This window comes from Hypanus sabinus, chromosome 16, assembly GCF_030144855.1.
Source record: "Hypanus sabinus isolate sHypSab1 chromosome 16, sHypSab1.hap1, whole genome shotgun sequence".
Taxonomy (NCBI): domain Eukaryota; kingdom Metazoa; phylum Chordata; class Chondrichthyes; order Myliobatiformes; family Dasyatidae; genus Hypanus; species Hypanus sabinus.
The window spans coordinates 32692417-32714995 of NC_082721.1; the positions used below are offsets into that span (position 1 = coordinate 32692417).

At 37.4% G+C, this 22579-nt stretch overlaps 1 protein-coding gene across 1 annotated transcript; it reads left to right on the forward strand.

The window, feature by feature from the left end:
- Positions 1–51: 51 nt before the first annotated feature.
- On the forward strand, positions 52–20984 carry LOC132406193 (ras-related protein Rab-11B). The gene is made up of 5 exons (XM_059991513.1): positions 52–208; positions 12353–12548; positions 13233–13426; positions 18136–18216; positions 19513–20984. The coding sequence occupies exons 1-5, from the start codon at positions 169–171 to the stop codon at positions 19656–19658; spliced, it is 657 nt and encodes a 218-aa protein (XP_059847496.1). The 5' UTR covers positions 52–168; the 3' UTR covers positions 19659–20984.
- Positions 20985–22579: the final 1595 nt, after the last annotated feature.

A 22579-nucleotide genomic window follows, 5' to 3' on the forward strand; every position in this document is an offset into this window, starting at 1 on the left:
GATTGGTCTATTACCATGTCGATTAACCAGGGAGTGGGCGGGCTTATTTTAATTTCCGGTTGTCCGCTAGGGGTTGGGCTTGTGCCTAGGCCGAAAAAAGGAAGGTTTTTTTTTGCGGTTGTTGCAGGTTTTTTGGCTTTGGTGGACGCTGTTTAAATTGACGCTAAGATGGGAACTAGAGACGATGAATACGATTACCTCTTTAAAGGTAAGTGAATTATTAACCATGATATCGTTTAAAATATATTGGACATTTTACTTGTAATAGATGTAGGCCTTAGGCTTTGAGTCTTTAAACTGGGGAAAGGACACGAAAAAGCTGCTTCGTTGCAAACAAGTTTTCTCTTTTTTATCGGAGGTTTGTTAACTTGCTAGCAGAAGAGAATGAGGGGGAGCCTAGAACAAACCTCTCTACCTTCGTTCCTCCTCCTCCGGGGTGGGGGATGTTATAGTCGGCAAGAAATAAAAAAGATCCATTGGTTGGCTAAATCATAACGAGTAGTTGGAATCCCCATATCGCTTCATTATAGTTTAATTGTTAATTAAAAAGAGTTATTTGTCCGCAAAGTATGTTAACAATTGTGGGCGCAAGACTTTTCTAAGAAATAGTTCGTTTTTTTTTTGCGTAATTCATACGTATTACATTACTTCTCGCTCCCATTCTGTGCTGTTGAAGTAGGACTTCTGTCAGGTATAATGGGCGTGAGCTGTAATCCTGAACGAATTTGTCGTAACTCTGTAGTTGTGTAAACTGTAACTTGGAAATGTAACGAAATAGACCACAATGTTAAATCTTATTAGTCCAAAGCAGTTTGTTTTAAAGCATTACAACTTTTAGTGCCAATACATGAAGCCTCTACAGGAGGCTTAATCGTATTGAGCAAACTCGTAAAACGTAAAATGTACCATAAAATAACAGGAGTTAACCTACATGTAATTGATCCTCAGTTTCGTATTTGTCGTTTCACAATACCTTATTCTTGTATTTCAACTTTTTATACACTTTAATAGTATTAATACTATCTTCACACCCCCCCCAAAAAGAAAAAAACACTATTTTGTGTGTGCCATACCTTTTAGTGGGATAGAAATAATGGTATCCCTGTGACAACTTTAAATCTTATTTCAACATTAATATTTCGAGTAGGCTCTGTGCTTCATAAATATGCCAAAAAATACAAGTGTTTGTCGTTTTAACTACTGCTTTTTAACAATAATAGAAACAAAAATTTTCTGTGCTTGAATGGTTGCCTACCTGACCTGGCAGCCACTTTTGAGGCACTTTTAGATTATCTTTTTTTATGTATTGTTTTATTTGTACCAGTTATGAGTAAATATTTCTAAGTAACCTTGGATTGTTTCTTATGAGCCAATTAGCAGGAAGTTAAAGTTTAAATTTCAAAATAAGAAACTGCTGACACATTTCATTAGTTTGTAATTGCTGGTAGTATATGTTTAAAAGTGCATGTAAAATAGAGTTCCATTGCTTTCATTTTTCAGTTATTTTTAAAATCTTAAGACTTTTTCTGGATGTAAAAATTGTGACGACGACTACTATCTAGGGTATTCTAATCTTTGCCTCCTGTTGAACCATTTCGGGTGAATTTAGAAGCATGCTATAAAGCACAGCTCAGTTTCTCGTGGATAGGTAAGTGGAACAGTTTGCAAAAGGCAACTTTTTTTTCTTCTATGCATAGGCTTAACTTTTCCTCAAGTCTTATGATGGCCTGCAAGGGAAGTAACTGCACCGGAACAGATTCAGAGCATAGTTCTTTTAGGTTACAATATATGGCTTCCCTATTCTGATTTGTGCATGTTGATATTGTGCAGTTCTAAATATTAAACAAGATTCCCAAGGTCAGAGAGGGGAACAAGTTGGATATGCTTGTCTGTTGTTTTTCAGAAGCCTAGTTGCTTTTTTAAAAAATAATGGGAGTTTAAATGCAAAACAAAATTTGCAACTTCATCTAAGATGGAAGATTATGTGTGGGATGAGAAAATACCAATTTAAATTTGGTCCTCTGTATCGTAAAGCTCCTAATATAAACACTACTACATTCTGAATGCACCTAATCTGTCTCATTACTTGCAGTACTAAATGTCAACCCCTTAACCCTGTAGGGTGCAGCCTAGGCAAGCATCTACAATGCCTTATGTCATTGGGACACATTGCAACATTGGTTGAGGTTGTGAATTTTTAAAGTGGTGAATGGGTTGCCAATCAGGTAGGATGTGTTTTATCCTGGATGACGTCAAGCTTGTGTGTTGTTGAAACTGCACTCATCCATAACAGAATTTAATCACACCCTCATCTGCATCTCGTAGAAAGTGGAAAAGCTGTATCAGGTGAATTGTTTGGTGCTAGATGCCCAGCTCAGGTCTGTTCTTGTCACCACCGTATTTATGCAGCTGCTCCCATTGAATTTCTGGTCACTGATGGAGAATATGATGCATGGTGAATGGCAAGGGCAGTTTGTAGGCCATCTCAAGGTTATTGTCTGGTACTTGCGTGGTGTTAATGTCACTTGTCATTTTTCAGCCTGTATATTGAATGTTGCTGCATGCTGAGTGCAGTAACAAATTGCTTCACTTTCTGAGACATTGTGAAATGAATTCAACATTGTGTTATCAGTAAAAGTAATTTCTGACTTTAAGGATAGAAGATTATTGGGAAAGATAAACATGTTTGGATCTGTGGTACTGCCTTGAAAAATGTTTCATGATTTGGTGTAGGGCTGAAATGATTGATCCCTGTCAGCGGCAACCTGTCTGTTCATTCGTAAGGCCAGCGATGTTGTGGGGGTGGAACTGGATTCTGACAGTGGTGCCTGAAAAGAGGATGCTGTCCAAGTTGCATGCCATCTTGGACAATGACTCCCATCCACTCCATAATGTACTGGTTAAGCACAGGAGTACATTCAGCCAGAGACTCGTTCCACCGAGATGTAACACTGAGCGTCATAGGAAGTCATTCCTACCTGTGGCCATCAAACTTTACAACTCCTCCCTAGGAGTGTCAGATACCCTGAGCCAATAGGCTGATCCTGGACTCATTTCCACTTGGCATTATTTACTTATTATTTATGGGTTTTATATTGCTATATTTCTGCGCTATTCTTGGTTGGTGCGGCTGTAATGAAACACAATTTCCTTCGGGATCAATAAAGTATGTCAGTCTGTTAATTCGTTCCAGAAAATTTATATATTTTTTTAAGTTGTCAGGACTGTTGTAGCAAAGATTATTGCACAAACTGGATTTTGGCTGTGGTAACAGGTTGCACCAGGGAGCCAACTGCACTTTGAAGCAAGCTATAATATTCTAGTATAGATTTATGGCTTCTGTTCTAACTTGTTGCCTAGTAACCATTTTTAATAGGGCTTCTTGAAGCCATAGTCAAGTGCTGCCTTGAAGTCACATTCTTAACATCCCACTGTTGTACAATTGTATGACCATGAGTATCAGATTGCAATTTTGTATTTTTCTTTAAAAAGGGAAAAGTCTCTGGTGGTAATAGGCTGCAGGCACCCTAACAGTATAGCAGAGAAAACAAGAAATAGGGCTTGCAAGAAAGATAGTACAATAAATATGACTTTGATCTCCTTATTTCACAAATCAATGTAGCAAATAGAGCCTTGAGTATGTCTTCATAGTCAAGACTAATTCTTTGAGCAACCTGTTGTGGAACCAACTGAGAAAGTGGCAATTTTCTTGTCATTTACAATACAAAAGCGATTGATCCCTGTCAAATAGAAGTATGTGGAATGAGCTGCCAGAGAAAATGGTTGAGGAAGATGTATTGACATTTAAAAGATACACATGTACATGAATAAGTAACATTCAAATAAGACTAGCTTTAATGGGAATCTTGGTTTGGCGTAGACCAGTTGGGTCAAGGGGCTTGTTCTGTGCTGTATGACTTATTCCAAAAGCTCTTCAGGAGAAGAGTGATCCTGTAAATTTCCTAATTGCTTTCCAAATAGCTTTGCTCTGGAACTCTTAAACGTTAAATAATTATAGGTAAGTTTTGCCAAAGTGGACTAGGAAAACCAAAGGTAAGATGATAAATTAAAGCAACAGATTTTAAAATATTTCATAATTCTCCTCTACTCCACTAAGAAGTTCAGTTGATGAGAAGAATGATTCAGCTGTGGCTAATTAAGGAAGAGAAGGGTTGTATCTCATTGAAAAAGCTTGGATTGTTCTAAAGATTAGAGATATGCAAGAAGGTGGTGGGAATTTTTGAAAAGCAACAGATGACTAAAATGAAAGTATTTTAACTAAACTAACAAGAAATGTAAAAATATAACATGAGAAGCAAAAGCGAACAAACTTTAAGAGATGGCACTGATAAATTAACAATGGGAAATTAGGTAATGGCAAAGAATTATCTTCATGGTAGAAAATGATACAAGTATTCCAATGAAAGATCAGGGAGCAAAAGAGAAAGAGGAGCTTAAAAGCACCATGATGGAAAAGCTAACAGGTAAACTAAAGGGTATCAAGTCCTGAAATGGATCACTTTCATCGAGTGATCTTAAATTAATGGTTACTGAGATAATGAATGTATTAACTGTTTTTCTTGTTCCCCCCCCCCCTCAAAAAAAGCCCTAGATTCTGCATAGATTCCAGCGATTAGAAAATCACAAATGGAGTGCCCCTATTCACAAAAGTAAAAAGAATGTTAATCTGATATCTGCCAATAGGGGAAATGCTTCCCATTTTAAGGGAAGATCAGCATGGAGATTTTTTTAAATAATCATCATACAGTCTTGTAGTGGCAACAAATTCAATGGAAAAGGAAATGCTTTGACAAATTCTTGTGGATATAATAGGCAGGGTAGACATACTGTGTTTGTTTCCGAAAGCATTTAAATACAGATTTCCCCCACTATCCAAAGGTAGAGCATTCCTTTGGAATGGTTCGTAAGCCAGAATGTTGTAAAGTGAAGCAATTACCATTTATTTATATGGGGCAAATTTGTGAGCGTTCCTAGACCCAAAAAATAACCTACAGAATCATGCCAAATAACACCAAACCTAAAATAATAGTAACATATAGTGAAAGCAGGAATGATATGATAAATACACAGCCTCTATAAAGTAGAAATACTTTTCTGCAATCATTGCAGCACTGTCTAGCATAGTGAAAATCTCATGCAAGCGCTCTCAGCAGAAGCACTCTTCCCAGTAACCTTTAAGCTATGAAGCTGTCAAATCATACCAAATAACGCATAAAAATACACAGCCTATGTAAAGTAGAAATAATGTATATACAGTGTAGTTTCACTTGTTGGAATCGAAGACAGTGAGCACACTGATAATGATATTTTAGGCTGAGTCGTCGGAGGTTGGAGTGGTGGGACACTTGCTTATATGAATAACCACCTTCTGTAATTATTTTTATTAATGGGAACTTTTTGGCAGCTTCAGTATCAGCTGAAGCGCACTCTCCAGTAAACGTTAAACTATGAAGCTGCTCTCGCCTCAGAAACCGATCAAACCACCCATGACTACCTTTAAATTTCACTTTTGCAACACTTTCATCACCATTGTCCAGTGCTTTCTGTTTCAGCTTATTAAAAAGACTGACTGATTTCTCCTTAAGTACAAGATAACTTAATAGAACACCACGCTTTGTACACCCATCAATCTACTCAAGCAGTAGACTTTACATTTTATCCATTATTGAATGCCGACTAAAAGAGACCACTTTGCTACTAGCAGAACCAACAGTAACATCGGCAGCTTACAAGATTCTTTCTCTCTGCGTGTAAATAGTGTGAATGGCAGATGCAGGCAAGTTCAACGTGTGGACAGTGTCCTTACTTCATTCACCACGATCAAAACGCTTAATTATGTTCTAGTTTTATGTGAAGTGTAACACCCTTACGAGCTCTTTTAGGCCTTAGAACTCATCTTGCTAATGGATGCACAAAATAAATCAAGATAAAGCACAGATGCTCACAGGCACGTGTTTAAGCAACGGCAGCTAGGATGCAGTTCCGGGGGAGGAGCATGGCTGCTCGTGGTGCGCGCTGCCTTTTTTCATAAAAGCGAAAACGCTCCGGCTAGCAAAAATGGATAACTAATGTAGGTCTTTAGTAACAGCGAACTGTCGTAAAGTTAACATTCGAAAAATGGGGGTCACCTGTACATCCCATAAGGTTATTATAGAAAATAAATTTTCTGGGATTGTCTATTAATATAGATTGGTCAGTGGATTAGTACTGTAACTTAAACTATTTACAGACTACTTTATCTCTTACAGAAAGAGACTGAGTTTGCTGATCATGGATGAGAAAGTATGTTGTGATGAATGCATAAAAAGTCTGAAGAGATCCATTTGTTCATTTATTGTGTTGTGTTATATGACATGGGCAATCATGGTCTTGACCATGATTGTTCTTGGCAAATATTACTACAGAAGTGGTTTGCCGTTGCTTTTCTCTGGGCAGTATCTTTAGAAGACATGTCTCCCCCCAAGCCATTATCATCAATACTCCTGAAAGGTTGTCTGCGTGTCCTCAGTGGTTGCATAATCAGGACTTGTGATATGCACCAGCTGCTCATATGACTTCATGTGATCCTGATCAGTTGTGGGGGGGGGGGGGGGGGGGGGGAAGCTGAGCAGGTGCTGCACCTTGCCCAAAGGTAACCTGCAGGCTAGCAGAGGGAAGGAGCACCCTACACTTCCTTTGGTAGAGACGTATCACCACCTCTGAAGAGATTATTTGTGTATAATGTAGGAATTTGAAGTTATCCACTTTGGTATGAAGAATAGAAAAGTAAAATTGTTTAAATGAAGAAATTACAGAATGCTTCAGTACAGAGTGATCTGGTTCTCCCCATACACAAAGTTAGCATGCAACTAATTTAGTTTATTTGGAATTAGGTGTTCCAACTGTATAACCTTTGCCGCAGCTTCAGTCCACTGCAATTTAGTTGAGTGGTTAAGCTGTGACCTTGTCTGTTCTCCCAGGAAAACATAGAATTGATTTATTATCCTGAAGAGCAAGGAAGTTTAAACTGAAATACTGTCCTTCAACCAGGGAGAATCTAGTGCCTTAACACAAGGGAAATTGATATAGTGTAGTTTCCAACTAATCTCAGATAATGGGCCATGGTGTGCATGTATAAATTCAATCTCCATTTAAAAAAAATGCATGCTGAGTTTAATTATTTCTATCAATTAAATCTAATTTTCAAATTAACCTACAATCTACAAAAAAACTTGTCTTTTTTAACTAGTGTATCAAATATGTATGCCCTGTTCCTATTCAAAAGTGTGGGAGTAATTTGTAACGTGAAGCATTTTAAGAAAGCATCAAGTATGTAAAATTATGAGGTAAATAGTCTAAAATTGGTTTTCTATAACCAGTCCTATTAATGTTGAAAATCTCAGATGTCACCGCCTGTTTCTATCTGAGTCATTCCTGACAGCACTACATCTTTGTGATATTGTCTTTGGAAAAACTACTGTGAAATTCCAAACATATTTGTGGTTGGCAGATTGAGTTTCCAGTTACATGAGGGTCCTTGATAGTTTGCTAACTTTGTAACTTTTTTCTATGCTATCAATTTGAAGTCCATCCATTGGAATCTGCCAATCTACAATCAAGAACGTTTACAGGTTTAGAAAAACAGCACGAGCTACTAAAAAGGCACCTTTTTATCCTGCAGCAACATTTTTTGAAAATGGCTGTCAATACTTTTTCCAGCCGAGCCCTTGCACAGCTTTCATGTTCCACAGGCTATTCTCCAATTGGACAAAAGTTAAATCTTAAAGCAGTAACAGCTAGTTATAACAAGAATAAGTAATTTTAGTTTGTTTTTTAAAACACTTGAACAGTTTCCTTCTCACTATTTAAAATGTTTTATTTTTTAAAAAAAGATTAGACAACATTGTGTTATAAAAACCATCTTCCAGCATAGTCAGATTTTAAATCTGTAAATTGGATGATGAAAGGAAGATTGGTTGAAGTAATGAGCTCTGCTAACTGCATTAGATTGGGATATTTGTCATTGAAATGGGAAAGTAAAGACTAGTTTTACTTGACATTTTTTATTATTAATTTTTTATACGTTTCTACACTACAACAGGAAAAAACTGCCAACAAAATGGAGTGCTAAACAAATGTGTCTATTATACAATTCATAACAATACAGAAAAAAGCACCCAAAATGAAATTGTATAAAGTTAGTATCCTCCCCACCCTCCCACTCTGGAGCTTTGTCACCAGAGCTGTAAATATTAAAAAAATGCCTACTACCTAAACTATAATGTATTTCACAACAAAAAAAAACTGTAAAATTTAACCAGAGGGGGAGAAAAGCTGAAAGTAAGGGATTGTAGTACAAAAAAAAGTTAAGTCTTTAATCTAAAGAGGAATTATGAAAATGTTCAAGAAAAGATCCCCACACCTTATGAAACTTTCTTCAGAATTAAGAAGTGAATAATGAATCTTTTCAAGGTGTAAGCAGGACGTAATATCTCTAAGCCATTGAGAATGAGCGGGTGGGGCAACATCTCTCCACTGACAAGAACTAACCATCTATCCAAAAGAAATGCAAAAGATAATGTTCAATGTTTAGTCAGACTGAAATGCTTGTCAGCTTCACCCAAAGTGCCAAAAAGAACGATCAGAGGGTTAGGTTCTAAATGGCAATTAAGAATATGAGATAAAGTTTTTTTTTAAAAATCTCTCCAAAATTTCTCCAAACTAGGACAGGCCCAATACATATGAATAAGAGAAGCCTCGCCCCCTTTACAAAAGGGACTAATATCAGGATAAAACCACGATAATTTAGTTTTAGACATATGTGCAACCTTAAACTGCAAAAGGCAGTGGCGAGCACATAAAGCAGTTGAGTTAACTGATTTAAGAATTGAATCCCAAACCTCATCAGACAGAGAAATATTTAAGTCCTGCTCCCAAGCAGTTCTGATTTTAACAAAGGGTCTCAAGGTCACTAACTTACTGGGAATTGTAGATATTAAATCTTTGCCCAATGGTTTATACAAAGAAACAAGTCCACAAAGTTTTTCTCAGGAAAGTTTGATATTAAGGGGTTAATAAAATGTCTAATTTGAAGATATCTAAAGAAATGAGTATTAGGTAGGCTAAACCTTGTAGACAATTGTTCGACAGTTACAAAATGATTATCGATGAAAAGATCTTCAAAGCGCCTAATGCCCTTTCTGTATTCACATTTTAAAATATGCTGTAACATCAATCTGATTATCTAAAAACTCAATATTGAGAAAGTTTCTAAATTCCACACGTACTATTCTGGGAAAGAATTAAAAGCTGAGAATCGTGCAGGTACTTTGATTCAACAGGATTTAGGGAGAAAGAAGAGGTCTCTATGTTATTGTTGTGGAGGAACCAATCTCATTCAGTTGCTCTCTTTTTGGAATACAGGGTTGGCACAAGAAAGTGAAGCTGAAATACACAGTTCATCATAATCTTGAATGGTAGAGCAGGAGCTGAATGACAAATTCCTATTTCTGATATTCTTGTTTCCAATTTTTACACCACAAATATCTGCTTATGTTGTAGTAATTTTATTTTAAAAGTGCAAGGTTCTTTCTGGAACCATTTGATTCAAGTTTGACTTTATGTACTGGGATTGGATGGTGACCAAACAAATAATTTCCTTGAGTCCAATTCAGTATAGTTATCTTGAATAATTTTTGCTTTCTGAAATTAACTTGCATTTTTTCAAAGGCTTGCATATTTTTCCTCAATAGAATGACTTCTGTGCTGTGCTAAAACTAGGAATTAAGATGTTTGGTTATAAATATTCAAATAAATATTGATGTGCTCTAAAACTTGTTTTGATTATTGTACCCAATCTGACTTTCAAATGTTGAAGATTTCTAGGTACCTGTTTCTAGAAAAGTATGTATAACCAGGTTATAATTTTAATTTTAAAATAAACAACTTTATAGAAATTATTCTGCATTATTAAATAACCCTTTTCATCTGTATTTTTTGCCACAATCCTCCCTATTGAAGGCCACACCAGTCAACTGTTCTTGTTGACCTCTCTAAAGACTTTATCAATATTGTGCTGCCAACCATTTTTCAAATCTCAATCTCAAATGGCATTGGTATTACATATTAGTGGCAAAATCTAACTAATTTTGGTAACATTTAGATTATCCTGCAAATTGGGCCTTGCGTTGTTTTCCTATCAAGTGGTCCATATTGAGAAAGGTACACATTTTCTCTAGCCATTTATGTTGTTGCCTTTAGAACATTACATTATCTTGATTTATTAGGCATAACAGTAATACTTATTCACATTCAATATTAATTCAGGTAACTTCATAATTGTTAATGTATTTAGATTTATATTCAAATATTTGTTAAATGGACAGAGCAGTCATAAATTGAGCTCAGTAGATGAGCATTTTCCTATGTTTAAACACTATCTAAACAGTAATTATGAACTAAAGATTTATAGATTTCTGGATTAGTTTGCCTGATTAGCACAATCAGGGGAAAGAACTATAGAGCAAACTCCTGTATAAAATTATCTTGCACTTGATTAGCCTGTGCTGCTTTTTGTTCTATGTAAAATAGCGCATGAAAATGCAGCTAAAATAGAAATCGGCACAGATCAAGGTAAATTCACCGGCTGCGCTTTGCTTATTGAAATGGAAGATGGGTCAAGAAGGCTCAAAGTTGTTCGGAATCCCTTCTGAATTTCCTGATTTCTGCAAGTCCAACATTTGTGGAACCATAGTGTTCATAATGGTCTTTGAATATTTATTTTAGAAAAATGAAAGTCAATCTGTCACTCTCACTGAATGTATTATTTTATGGATGTCATTGTATGCTAGAATTGGCACTCTGGACTTATGGAAAGTGTTTGTTTTGAGGTGGTACTGAAGCATGAGCTTTGCAAAAGCATGAGGATGCCATCATTGGCAAGTTCCCAGTCAAATTGCACACTTCCCTGGCTTGCGTATTATATTTTCTTCATCACTGGATCTAAGTATTGATACTTCTTGCCAAGCATGATTTTAGGAATACTTGAAGTACTCAGATAGACCTCAGCGGTTCAAGAAGGAAGCTTGTTACAATTTTCAGTAGGATTGGTGATGTTCATTTAGAGATGCAGTGTGGAACAGGCCCTTCTGGCCCAATGAGTCACACCACCCAGAAACCCACCTATTTAACACAAGCCTAATCACGGGACAATTTGCAATTACCATTTACCCACTAACCAGTATGTCCTTGGACTGTGGGAGGAAACCCACGTGGTTCTCATCACACATTTTAAAATGGTTATAATCCCTAACATTCCCCCAAAAAAAGTCTGCTTTCAGAATGTTAAACCAAAAACAAGAGAGTAAAGAGAAAGATAAGATTTGCCTAATTGGACTGTTTCATTTGCACTGTTTCAATGTCAAGTTTACAACTTGTCCTGGTGCTTTGCTATCAAACTTGGACTACTTGACTGTTGAGCACCTTTTAACTCAGTTTTAGTATTCAGACTTTTTGTAAGCGACTTTATTTTTGTATCTTCTTACAAAGGTTACTTAATTTGGGGATGCATGCACTGATTCAAGTATTACATAAGTATGGCAGAGAATAGTAGTCAACCCTGCTGCAGACTTCATGTAGTTACCACAAAAACCCAAAGATCAATCGTGGCTTCACAACTGTTAGACTGAGAGATTAGAATTCACAGAACCTCTTCAACTCAGGGGAGGAGAATTTCCTAACAAGTTTTAGCTTTCATAACCATTTGTGTCTTGAAAAATAAATGAAGCATTTTTAAATTCTAATTTTATGGATGTTCTTTTAGACTTTAGTGAAAAGTGCCACACAAATGCAAGTGATTATTTTCACAGTTTGCCTTATTACTTAATTACTGAATAGGCCAGTGTTATTGGGAGATCCAATTTCATCCTCACAGAGTACTTGCCATAAAATAAACTATTTAAACTTTAAATGTAGATAGCTAATGTATTTCATCTTTCAGATTATAACTATATTAGGACCTGATGGAAGTTACAAATAAATTATCATTAAAACCAGTTGTGCAGAAGAAGAATTTGAGTAAAATTTGAGCTTCAGCAAATTTCAGCTTCTCCCTGGGAAATGTGTTAACACAACAGTACAGTCTGCAGCAGTGAAATTATATTCCTCATTCACTTTAACCTACCCTTTAACAGCTTGCTTAAATGTGATTGGCAGACTTGACCATGTGGGATCAATGAAAGAAAAGACATAATGTCAGGATGTTGGCAGGGATCTCAGGAAAATAGTCTTTCACCAATTTTTTTTTCTTTCTTGAACTGCAACACTTAAATGTTTAATGTGCTTTTTCTGCCAGTTGTGCTAATTGGGGATTCCGGGGTTGGAAAGAGCAACCTCCTGTCGAGGTTCACACGCAATGAGTTTAACCTGGAAAGTAAAAGCACCATTGGAGTTGAGTTTGCCACCAGGAGTATCCAAGTAGATGGAAAGACAATTAAAGCACAGATCTGGGACACAGCAGGACAGGAGCGATACCGTGCCATCACTTCAGCGTAAGTATTTCACTTCTAGATGTAGTCAATTTATAGCAATTATAAAACAATCAGATGTGACCATTGTAAGGAGAATACCTATTACATTTTGTGTAATGATTGTTTACTGGAACATAGAAGTATGTGAGCATTCAAGGCAGTACCACATGCTGATACAACTGCCACTATCAAGAGCTAGTAAATGATTTTGTTAGCCTCTAAATGAATTATTTGGAAAGCTGGAAAAAGGTTAAAATCAGCTCCAGAAAGCTAAGAAGCACAGAACACTGGGTGAAAAATGTTAAGTAAGATGTCGAAAATATAAACAACGTTTATAAAAAAATAAGTAAAAATTAAAAGAGAAATGAGAGGAAATGTCTACAACTGTTCATGTTTTTATTTATATTAAGAAAGTCTGCTGACTTCTATGGCTTCTCACTTAAACTCGCATGCGGACTTTGACCTTTTCCTGTATTTGGTCTGCCCAAACCTCAGTGCAGTCTTCCCAAACAATATCTCTCTTCCTTTCCATGCACCCACCTGTCTCCATCTCCACATCACCTTCACTATATATCTCATGAACAAAAGCTTTCTAAACATCAATGTTGACTAAAATTGTCAGAATTCTTCGTAGTCCACAAAATAGAAGGGTGCAGTCTACACCAGGTGAACAGAAATAAGGACTGGTGTAATCTGTGTTCTCAGGTACTACCGTGGAGCTGTAGGTGCCCTGCTGGTGTATGATATTGCCAAGCATCTAACATACGAGAATGTAGAGCGGTGGCTGAAAGAATTGCGTGATCATGCTGATAACAATATTGTCATTATGTTGGTTGGGAACAAGAGTGACCTTCGTCATCTGAGAGCTGTGCCAACGGATGAGGCACGGGCCTTTGCAGGTAAGGATATAAATGAATAACATCCAGACACTTGGCAGTTTTGAACTGTACTGGAATAAAAGTCACTGTGAGAGGCTCATCTTAAGTTAATTGCGACAGGGTTGCACTGAAAAGTGCTACAACCTGCCCAGAGGTTAATACTGCAGAATCTGGGTACATAATCTTTGTCCAATTTTACCTACAGAGATGAATGTTTGGAGAGTGAAGTTACTTGGGGTTGCTTAACTCAGTACCTTGTGCCTTTCAGAGCTTAAATTGTGATATACCAATGAGCCAGTAGTTGTGGAGTTGTATCCTAATTCTCTATAAGAAAATGAGAAGAGGGGGTGTGGTGCAAAGTGTCAGGATGGGGTGTTGTCAGGATAGCAAGTGGGGTAGACGTGGGGAAGCCTACAAGCAAAGATGCAAAGCAGAAGGTTGAGCATGTTGGGACTAATTTCCTAAGTTGCATTTATTTCACTTGAACACGATGGGATAATTTCAAGCAAGGAATTTTGTAAGTCAGACAGATGAGCTCATAGCAGGGATCAACATGTGGATTTTATATTGTCGCAATTAATAAGGTTTGGTTGCAGAACGAGCAGCTGAATGTTGTGGGTTCATTTGTTTTAGAAGTGAGAGGAGGAGAAGTATTAAAGGGTGAGGAGTGGCATTATTCATCAGGAGAAAAGGTCATTGCTTTGCTCAGATTTGTCATACTGGAGGGTTTGTCTACTGGGGCAATTTGGGTGGAACTGAGGAATGAAAAAGGGGATGACCACATCAATGGGACTGTGTAATAGACCTCCCAATAGTCAGTTGGATTTAAAGGAGCAAAGGTGTCGAGGTAATAGACAGTTGTAGGAAATTGAAGGTAGTGATAGTAGGTGATTTTGATTTTCCTCATTGATTGAGACATCCATACTGTAAAGGACTGAATGGGATGGAGTTTGTTAAATGTGTTGAGGTAAGCTTCTATAATCAAAATGTAGAGATCTTAACTAGAGGGAGCACAGTACTGGGTCTCTTCTTTGGAAATGAGACAGACAATGTGATGGAAGTGTGTGTAGGGGAACACTTTGGATCTAGTTATAATTCCATTAGTTTCAAGATAATTATGGAGAAGATTAGGACTGGTCCTTGGGTTGAGATTGTACATTGGAGAAAAGCCAATTTTGGCATCAGAAGGGATCTGGGAGATATGGATGCGACATTTTTCAGCAAAGATGAGTTTTATAAGGGGGAGGCCTTCAGAAGTGAAATGTTAAGAGGATAGAATTTGTATGTTTCTGTTAGAATTAAGAAAAAAAAGGCTAACAGGTTTAGGGAACCTTGATTATCTAAGGAAATTAAGATCTTAGTTTAAAAAAAAAAGAGGTGTATATCAGGTATCAGCATTTAGGATTAAATGAGGTGCTTGAGTGTAAGAAAAGTAAGAGAACCTGAGAGACGTCAGGAGAGCTAAATAAAGATACAAGGTTGCTTTAGCAGAAAAGGAAGATGAGGATCTCAAGAGCTTTGGAGGGCTATATTAAGAACAAAAGGATAGCAAGGGATGAAATCCCTCTTGAATTGTTCCTCGTGGCCAATTCTGCTTGAAGGCCAAAAGAGATAGGAGAGATCTTAAATGAATTTTTTGCATCTGTATTTACTCGGGTGACAGATACAGAAGCTATAGAACTGCGGCAAAAGAGTAGTGAGGTCATAGACCTATTCCAAATTATGGAGGAGGAGGAGGTGCTTACTGCCTTGAGATGAATTAGGATTTATAAATCCCCAGGACTTGATCAGGTGTGCCTTCGGACCTTGTGGGAGGCCACTGCAGAAATTGTAGGGACCTTAGCAGAGATATTTAAAAATCTTAAACATAGGTGAGGTGCCAGAGGATTGAAGGATTACTAGTGATTACTAATGCTTATGAAGGATCTAAGAAAAACCATGAAATGATAGGCCAGTGAGCCCGACATCAATCATGAATAAATTATTGGATGGTATTCTAAAGGACAGGATATAAAAATATTTGGATAGACAGAGTCCGATTAAGAATAGTTAATGTGGCTTTATGCATGGTAGGTCTGTTGAACCAATCTTAGACTTTTTCGAGGAAGTTACCAAGAACATAGGAAGAAAGGTGGTAGTAGTTGTCTACGTGGATTTTAGCAAGGCCTTTGACAAAGTTCCACATGGGAGGCTGGTTCCGAAGGTTAAGTCACTTGGCATTCAGAATGAAGTAGTCAGTTGGATTTGACATTGGCTTAGTGGGAGAAGTGGTTGCCTCACAGATTGGAGGCCTGGAGTGGTGTGCCACAGGGTTTGGTGCTGGATCCATTGTTTATTATCCATATTAATGGTTTAGTTGGTAATGTGGTAAACTAGATCATTAAATTTGCAGTTGATACAAAGGTTGCAATGTAGTGAGTGGCAAGGAGCCAACAAAGTGTGCAAAATGATCTGGACCAATTGGGAAAGGGCAGATGGAATTTAACGCAACAAGTGTGAGATATAACACTTTGGGAGGACAAACCAGGGTACGACTTGCACAGTGAATGGTAGGGCTTAGAAGTGTGTGCTAGAACAAAGATCTGGAAATACAGATCATAATTCCGTGAAAGTGGCATTTCAGGTAGGTAGTCATAAAGTGAGTTATTGACACATTAACTTCATAAATCAGTGCACTGAGTACAGGAGTTGGAATGTTATATTGAAGTTGTATAAAACATTGGTGAAGCTGAATGTGAAATATTGTGTTTGGTTTTGGTAACTTGCCTACTGAAAAGAAATCAATAAGCTTGAATCAGTCCTGATAAAAGGTCTGAGAAATGCTGACTATTTATTCATTTCCATAGATGCTGCCTGACCTGCTGAGTTCCTTCAGCATTGTGTGCGTGCGCGTGCGTGACATTACGTTACATTACACTGGATTTCCAACATCTGCAAAGCCTCTTGTATTTGTTTCAAGCCTATTGACAGTACATAGAGTGTAGTCCTATTTAAATTTTGTGAACAAGTCTGTATACAACCAGCTTGTGCACTTCCAAAAGGACTGCTAATCACTGATTAGATCTTTGGGATTTATTGAACACTTTCAGTACACACTTGCAGCTTTTTATAGTAGCTATTGAAATATGCAGCACTAAACAGTAGAGACTGATATATGAATAAGGTTTTCTCCAAAAAAATTGATATTATTTTGTTTAACTATTACTACAAAAATGTTTAAATCCACTACACACCTTTAACAAGATGTTGTTCCCATCAACTAGTCAACTCAAGCTGTAGATGCTATTTTCCCTTTAGTACTAATTTTGTAATAACATAATGATTGCTCTAACTTTCTTAATTCCTTATGGGTTTTGGAATTTAGTGTTGGTCCTTTTCAGAATTAATTTTATGCTGATGAGTTAGATGGACTTGAACAGCAGTTGAGGATAATTGTTCTTTATGACCTAGACTTTGGTATCAGGAGCTGGCAGTATTTGTGTTTGTAAATGATCTGCAAATAGTAAAGGTAGGATAAAGAGAGGATATTGGGAGTCAAGATGACGGGATTAAAAACGGGGAGAACTGGCAGATTTCCAGTAGAGGAGTAAGTTGTACATTACAGAAACTGGACCTTCAACCCAAAGTGTTCATGCTAAGTTGTCTTCTCGAGTTAGGCCCATTTCCTGCACTTAGCCCATATTCCTCTGAACTTTTCCTCTTCATACACCAAAATGTCTTGAATATTTTAATTGCACCCACTTCTACCAATTTCAACTGGTAGCTCATTCCATACACCCTCCACTTTCTATATGGAAGAGCTCCCACTTAGATTCCATTTCCCCCTCACTTTAAACCTATGGCCTATAGTTTTTGATTCTGCAATGGCAAGACTATGACCATTTTCCCATCTATGCCCCTTGTGATTTTATAAACCACTAAAGCCACCCTTCCACCTCTACATTAAAGGAAAAATGTCCCAGCCCATCAAGTCTCTCCTTATAATTCAGGCCTATTAGTATCATTGTGAATCTTTTCTGTACTATTTCCTGCTGAATGTCATCCTCCCTATAATCAGGTGACCAGAACTGCATGTTGTATTCCTACTGTGATTTTACCAACATTCTTTACAACTGTAATAAAATGTTGCCTCTTATACTTGATGCCCTGACAGATAAAGGCAAACATGCCAAGTACTACCTTCAAAAGTTTGTACCTGTATCCACTTTTGGGGAGATGTGTACTGTGCCCCTAAGTTCTTCCATTCTACATTTACCATGGCCCTATTATCTACTGTGCAAGGCCTTCTCTGGTTTAACTTATCAAAAAACAGAACCACATACTTGTCTGAGTTAAATTCCATTTGTGTAATTTATAGAAGGAATAGTAAAATAGTATTGAAAAGTAAAGTTGTGCAGAGACTACTTCTGTTTTATACTGAAATCCATAAAGATGGCAGGTGAAGTTGATTAAGTGACTTAAAGATATTAAAGGGTTTCTTAGGTTTATCACTAGAGAGAGTGGTGAAAGCTGATTTGATGAACAATTTTGAGACTGGACAGCTATTTGAAATGAGGAAAAGAATGGACTGGTCGTGATTACTCTTGGACTGGGTGCTGCATGGACTGTATACTCTGGTTTCTAGGGTTTGTATAAAAATCACTCAGAAAATCGACATAGCCGGTGAATTTATTATGTTCCTCTAAACATGCTATGCCTTTTCTTTTACTAATTTTTTTTCTTATTTTTAGAAAAAAATAATCTTTCATTCATTGAAACATCTGCACTGGATTCAACAAATGTAGAGGAAGCATTTAAAAATATTCTTACAGGTAATATAAACTTTTTAATGGGAAGAAACTTGACTATGATGTCTGGATTGGCCTGTATTTCTCAGTCCTGTCATTTTAGATCTGAAAAGTGTTTCCAAAAGTTAAGACTGAATTAAGACCATGAGATATAGGAGCAGAATTAGACCATTTAGCCCATCGAGTCTGCTCTGCCATTCAATCATGGCTGATCTTTTTTTATCCCTTCCTCAGCCTCACTCCCTGGCATTTTTCCTATAACCTTTGATGCCATGTCCAATCAAGAACCTATCAATCTCTGCCTTAAATACATCCAACAACCTAGCTTCCACAGCTGCCTATGGTAACAAATTCTACAAATTCACCACCCTCTGGCTAAAGAAATTTTTCCACATCTCTTGTTTTATATGGACACTCCTCTTTCCTGAGACCATTTAGAAAATAATCTGCATATTTATTTTACTACTACCAAAGTGCATGACCAAGCATTTTCCAACATGGCCCTAGCCCATTTCCCTTCAGCCTATCACCTCCCAGCTCTCTACTTCATCCCTCCCCCCACTTCTTATCCCCCCTCGACCATCCCATGTTACTTCACTCCTGATGAAGGGTTTTGGCCTGAAACGTCGTCTCTACCTTCTCCCATAGATGCTGTCTGGCCTGCTAAGTTCTGCCAGCATTTTGTTTTTATTCATTAACTCTTAGTAGTTTGGTTTTTCTAAGAATTCAGTAAAAGCATTGGTGTGAAAGTTTCTACACTGGCAGCTCCTCTTTCACCACCCAAGAGTAAGCAGAGAAAAACATGGTGCTGGCAACAGACAATACCTAGGTTTGAATAGTGAATGTCCAATTTTTATACCAACTGTAAGTACAGCCTAATGTAAAATGAACTTGTATGGCTCAGTTTTCAGTTTGGCACTAAAGGATTTAAAGTTATAGCATTGACTCTTTAGGAAAAATTAATTGAAATCCCTGTACCATTGCATATTAGGTGTTTGCCTGTGATTTCTCACATTATTTTAGAAGGAAAATTTCTTCAATAAAACCAGGCTCTGCCTGCATTTGTGATCCGGGCTGATCTTTTGCTTACCTTAATGGAAAAGGCAGATTTTTAAAACTAGGGTACATTATGTGGACCTGATGGGCATAAATTCCTGTGTGAATCCATTTAATTGCATTCCTGCACTTTTTCAATTCAAGCAAAACAATATTTTTAAAACTTGTGGTATTGAGAACTTATAGCTAAGAATGTGAGAACTCTACATTTTAAAAAATGAAGTAAATATTTTAATAAAATTATAATTTTTTTTCTTAAACCAGAAATTTACCGCATAGTTTCGCAGAAACAGATTTCTGATCGATCAGCTCATGATGAATCGCCTGGTAACAACGTGGTAGACATCAGTGTACCACCGACAACTGATGGGCAAAAATCCAATAAACTCCAGTGTTGCCAGAATATGTGATGTGCTTCAGCTAACCCTCCCAATTTCCAACTCTTTCTTGCCTGTGCATTGTAGTGTTGTAATTGCTTCTGTCTTGTCCCGTGATTGATGAAATCCCATCCAAAAGTTGTAACAGTAAAGTTCACATTCCTTTCTGCAGATGGAATATCCCTTTTAATGTGACTACATTGCATGTGCATCCATTCTTTTGCTTGTAATTATGAGAACATTCAAGACTACAGTATGTTGAGCAATACTTTATGTACATATTTTTTAAGACTAAAGAAACACATGCCCCTTCTACATATTTCATGAGCAAGTTTGAGCTTGTGCATATTTATGCTTCTATATTTGAAAGTTTCAGTATGAAAAGATCCAAACTGAAACGTGTTCAAACTGTGGAACTTTTTTTTAATATAGCGATAAGGCCTTTTTATCCTGTTAAAGTATTTATATCTTCTGCTTTTGAATCTTTTCAAAGAAAAACAGTTTATTCTATTCCATACAGCTGTCAATAATGAGATTTATTGAGTTTAACTAAATTGTAGCCTCTCTGCTGCAACATAATGTAGCTGTACAACCATGAGTGCTGCTTTGCTGAGTAGTCAGTAGTCGAGTACATTAAAAGCTGACATTCCTGAAGCATGTAAATATCCATAAAACCTGTCAGCAATTGCACCTTGCATTTGCATGCTCAGGTTGGGGTGGGGGGGGGGACTTCTTGGCATGAGGATTGAATGAAAAGTATCTTGTTGGAAGAAAGCAATATCCAATTGTATTGGGACAGATTTCAAATCATGCACATTTTTCATATTTGTTTGATTCAGCTTGTCCTTAGTTTCACCCAAGAAAAGTGCTCGAACAACAGGACATATCCCTACCGAGAGTGGTGTTTGCAATGTCATTGCCCATTTCTTTACGGGGAACTCCACAGAATGATTAGCATAGGTTTGCTCTTTATATAGGGGTTGTTTGAAAGCTTCACCAGCTTGGTGACCTGGAAAATACAGATGACCACTTCAGTACCGTCTCCCTACCAGCTGCCCTCTTCTTTCTTTCTCCCACGCCACCTGGTAAAAGTAAAATGCCTGTCTATGACTGACACATTGAAACATTTGACTCTTAATGATTTAGAGCACACTGTTACTTCCATGGCACTAATATATTCTGTATACTGTTAACCAAATCCATTTTGTAAATACATATTGCCACTTGATTGTGCATGGTTACTATGTATGTGGATAAACATGTTGCCAAACTTTTCTGTGTGAGTGTCTGTTGCTGTACTACTAATTAGATTAAGTTTAAATTAATTCAAATACATAAATAGTCATTTTTGAGAATCTATTGGAATTCTGTGTTCTGTTTTAAAAATTGAACAAACAACATAAAGGACTTGTTCCCATTCCCAGTTTGAAAGAGGGAGGGGAGTTAGTAAAGCATTTAAAGCATCAACTTTGATAACTTTGTTTTGGTATATTGCAGAGTGCAATGAAGTGAAATACGTGTGCACAGAGAGCAATTGCTTTCATGCTTTCGGGTGTTATGGAAACACACAACTGAGCACTTGCTGGCAATGCATCTCCAGCAACTGAGGCAGTGAGATAGTTATAAGCTACAGCGAGCAAATGTTGGGCAATCAGAAAATCAACGTCTATTCCCAAATTTAGGGCTTTTGACTTTCTACATTTAGTTTCTAATCAAAGGCCAGGAATTCAAAATTTAAACTTGAAAATTTCAAACAAGTAGTTTGTTGCAGGAAGCTTGTGTGGAGTTTTAATTACTGTGGTTTTGGGTGCCTGCTATGGATTAATATTGCACATGTTCCTTTTCAGTTCCTATTAATAAAAGCAAAATTCTGCCTTAAAACTACTGAATGGTGATTTTTAAATTTCAGCACCAGTTGTGTAAATGAAATAGAGTCCTACTAGTTAAACTAGACAAGAAGAGGTCGAAAATTAAAATTTGAATACAGGGTTAGTACCAGTGAGTCTTACTTCAGTGGTTTGTAAGTTGATGAAGATCCTGAGAGGCAGAATTTATGAACAGTTGCAGAAGCATAATATGATTAAGAATAGTCAGCATGGCTTTGTCAAAGGCAAGTCGTGCCTTACAAGCCTGGTAGAATTTCTTTGAGGATGTGACTAAACACATTGATGAAGGTAGAGCAGTAGATGTAGTGTATATGGATTTCAGCAAGGCAGTTGACAAGGTACCCCATGCAAGGCTTACTGAGAAAATAAGGAGGCATGGGATCCAAGGGGACAATTGCTTTGTGGATCCAGAACTGGGTTGCCCACAGAAGGCAGAGAGTGGTTGTAGACAGGTCATATTCTGCATGGAGGTCGGTGACCAGTGGTGTGCCTCAGGGATCTGTTCTGGGACCCCTACTCTTCATGATTTTTATAGATGATCTGGATGAGGAATGGGTTAGTAAATTTGCTGATGACACAAAGGTTGGTGGTGGTGTGGATAGTGTGGAGGGCTGTCAGAGGTTACAGCAGGACATTGATGGGATGCAAAACTGGGCTGAGAAATGCAGATGGAGTTCAACCCAGATAAGTGCGAGGTGGTTCATTTTGGTAGGTCAAATATGATGTAGTATTAATGGTAAGACTCTTGGCAGTGTGGAGGATCAGAGGGATCTTGGGGTCTGAGTCCATAGGACACTCAAGGCCGCTGCGCAGGTTGACTCTGGTTAAGAAAGCATACAGTGCATTGGCCTTCATCAATCATGGGATTGGGTTTAGGAGCCAAGAGGTAATGTCACAGTTATAGAGGACCTTGGTCAGATCCCACTTGGAGTACTGTGTTCAGTTCTGGTCACCTCACTACAGGAAGTATGTGGAAACCATTAGAAAGTATGCAGAAGAGATTTACAAGGATATTGCCTGGATTGGGGAGCATTCCTTATGAGGATAGGTTGTATGAACTTGGCCTTT

Bases quoted from the DNA above. Each gene is read 5' to 3' on its own strand.
- LOC132406193 (XM_059991513.1), top strand. From the start codon at position 169: ATGGGAACTAGAGACGATGAATACGATTACCTCTTTAAAG. The intron at 12,549-13,232 runs GTAAGTATTTCA...CTGTGTTCTCAG, and splicing joins TACCGTGCCATCACTTCAGC to GTACTACCGTGGAGCTGTAG. The intron at 18,217-19,512 runs GTAATATAAACT...TTCTTAAACCAG, and splicing joins ATTTAAAAATATTCTTACAG to AAATTTACCGCATAGTTTCG.